We start from the raw sequence: 2,708 nt of genomic DNA, 5'->3' as shown, positions 1-2,708 counted from the left end.
AAACTTTTCCAGAACAATTCATTCTCCTAGGCCTTTCTGATGTCCCCGATCTCCAGGTTATCTGCTTTATTATGTTCTTGATTATGTACATAACAACCTTGACTGGAAATTTTTTCCTGATCATTGTGGTGAGGATCAACGCTAAGCTGCAAACGCCAATGTACTTTTTCTTGACTAATCTTTCCATTATTGACATTTGTTTCTCCTCTAACATTGTGCCAAAAATTCTAATAAATACTCTCTCCGAGGACAGGAGTATTTCTTTCTTGGGATGTGCACTTCAAATGTATTTCCATATGGCGTTAGGAGGCGCCGAGTGCATCCTTCTTGCCATTATGGCTTATGATCGATTTGTAGCCATTTGCAGACCATTACATTATCAAGTCATTATTAATAAGACAATATGTGCTTGTTTAGCTTCCATTTCTTGGGCTGCAGGTTTCGCCAATTCGCTTATTCATACGCTGCTCACTTTCCAACTACCATTTTGCAAATTCCATGTCAACCACTTCTTCTGTGAAATGCCTCCTTTCTTTCAACTCTCTTGCCAGGATACTCGTACTAATGAAATAGTCATGCAGGTTGCAGGACAGATTATTATCATGTGTGCTTTCTTCTTGACATTAATTTCATATGTCCACATCATCTTTGCCATCTTCAAGATCCGTTCTTCCCAAGGGAGACAAAAAGCGTTCTCCACATGCGCCTCTCACCTCACTGTTGTGTCTGTGTACTATGGAACTATTATGTTCATGTACCTGAAACCTCGCTCCACCTACTCCCCTGAGATAGGCAAAATCATGTCTATTCTATACACAGCGGTGACACCAATGTTGAACCCTATCATCTACAGCATGAGGAACAAAGAAGTTAAAGACACAATCAAAATTAAACTATTTAGACAATCAAACCATTGAAACAAGACACTGCTTTTCTACTCCTCCTATTGAAGGAATAGCCAGGGACCATTGAACACCAACCATCTAGATAATCTTTTCTGTTGCCATATCACAGCTGCTAGTGGAATAGCCAAACAGGACACATGTCGAAAGAGTGCTTTTCTAAAGTGACTCCGTTAACCTAATATAACCTGGTTCTAAGCGGTGACCAGTGGTAAGCAATTTTCTATGTTATGCTCTTGTCTCATCTGCACAACCAAGTTTATCTCATCCCCTCTGGTTTCTGACCTTTGCTGTACTCTACATCAGGTCTTGCAAGTCATCTGGGGGTTCCTCAGTGAAATCGTCTCTGAAGGCCTTTTAAGGGCTAATTAGGCACAACCCTGTGCCTAAATACTGACTCTGCATTGTGTTCGTGTTCAGTTGCTGTTTGGAAATTGCCACTATCCTATTTTTTCTGCTGCTATCATCTCCACACACCTCTGTAATTTTTTTTTATTTGTATCAGCTATTGGTTAACCCATAAATTGCTATAAGAAACACAAACCATTATTAGAGCCTGTTGAGTTAACTTGCATATGCTCTTGATTAATCCATTCTTTGTTGCAAGTATCATAAATTGTTATTAGAAACTGTTACATTCTGTTGTGGATTCTATAACTTGCATTTGCTCCAGTTAACCCGTCATTTGCTGTAAGCATCATAAATTTTTATTAGATTCGATTGATATTATGTTGCTACCTGCTGGGGACATTGCCACCTACATCTGTGTGCTGATTAGATGTGCCGTTTTCCTCTCCTCATGGTTCTGTGGCCTCCAATGTGCCCTGACATGCTTGTTTTTCCGCCATATAGCATAGCCACTTGTCCAATTCCTCACTGTTGCACTTACCTTCCAGGCTGTGCCAACACCCTTGATCTGTGTGTCTACCCTAACCACACCAAATGAGTCTAACATTCAAGTCAGCAAAATATTTAGAGACCTGCAAGGTACTACTTTTTGAAATGAGCTCTGTGACAGACACTATAGAAAGACAGCCATATTATGGAAATAACACAAGCTGTCCATGTTAAAGGGATAGTGCAACAAATTGGTGCTCACAAAGGGCAAGTTGTGTTTGCCCACTGGACTGCTCTGAAGCAGACCAATTGCCCAGGTGTCACAGTATTAACCTCTTTATAACGAATGACGGACATAGCACATCATGAGCGGATGTCAGGTCTCGCATCATGACGTGCTGTATCTGTCATGGATAAGAACTATCACTGTGTGTAAAACACACAGTGACAGTTCCATGCCAGCAGCTGTCACTGACAGCTGAGTGATATAGAACAGGTGCGGGGACCCATGCCATCTGTCCCTACATTCAGAGCGCTGTGATCGATTAGTCAATCTGTGTGCATAGAAACTTGGCACACACGTGAATTTTTATGCAAAGATAGTGATTTAATAAGATACAGTACATACAGTGACGTTTCGGTCTTTATGACCTTCATCAATGTACCCTATGATGTACTGTAAATTTTCACTACATAGGCAAGAAAAGCCATACAGAGCTGAGCTGAGCAGACCAAGGGACTAGCGGCGGATGCCTTGTCATTGCTGGCACTCACCCTGTGCACATCATACCGATTAAACGGCCATAACCAGCCTGCTCAGCTCTGTATGGCTTTTCTTGCCTATGTAGCGAAAATTTACTGTACATCATAGGGTACATTGATGAAGGTCATAAAGACCGAAACGTCACTGTATGTACCTTATTAAATCACTATCTTTGCATCAAAATTCACGTGTGTGCCAAGTTTCTA

At 41.2% G+C, this 2,708-nt stretch overlaps 1 protein-coding gene across 1 annotated transcript in view; it reads left to right on the top strand.

Moving 5' to 3' along the window:
• The window catches only part of LOC141082705 (olfactory receptor 5AP2-like), a 933-nt gene extending 16 nt beyond the window's left edge, over positions 1–917 (top strand). Inside the window, exon 1 of the mRNA XM_073566640.1 lies at positions 1–917. This exon is cut by the window's left edge and continues 16 nt beyond it. Coding sequence (XP_073422741.1) covers positions 1–917 — 917 coding nt within the window.
• Positions 918–2,708: the final 1,791 nt, after the last annotated feature.

Source organism: Dendrobates tinctorius, unplaced genomic scaffold, assembly GCF_039654945.1.
Source record: "Dendrobates tinctorius isolate UK_male_01 unplaced genomic scaffold, ASM3965494v1 ptg000019l, whole genome shotgun sequence".
Classification (NCBI taxonomy): domain Eukaryota; kingdom Metazoa; phylum Chordata; class Amphibia; order Anura; family Dendrobatidae; genus Dendrobates; species Dendrobates tinctorius.
This window is presented reverse-complemented; position numbering and strand designations above follow the sequence as displayed.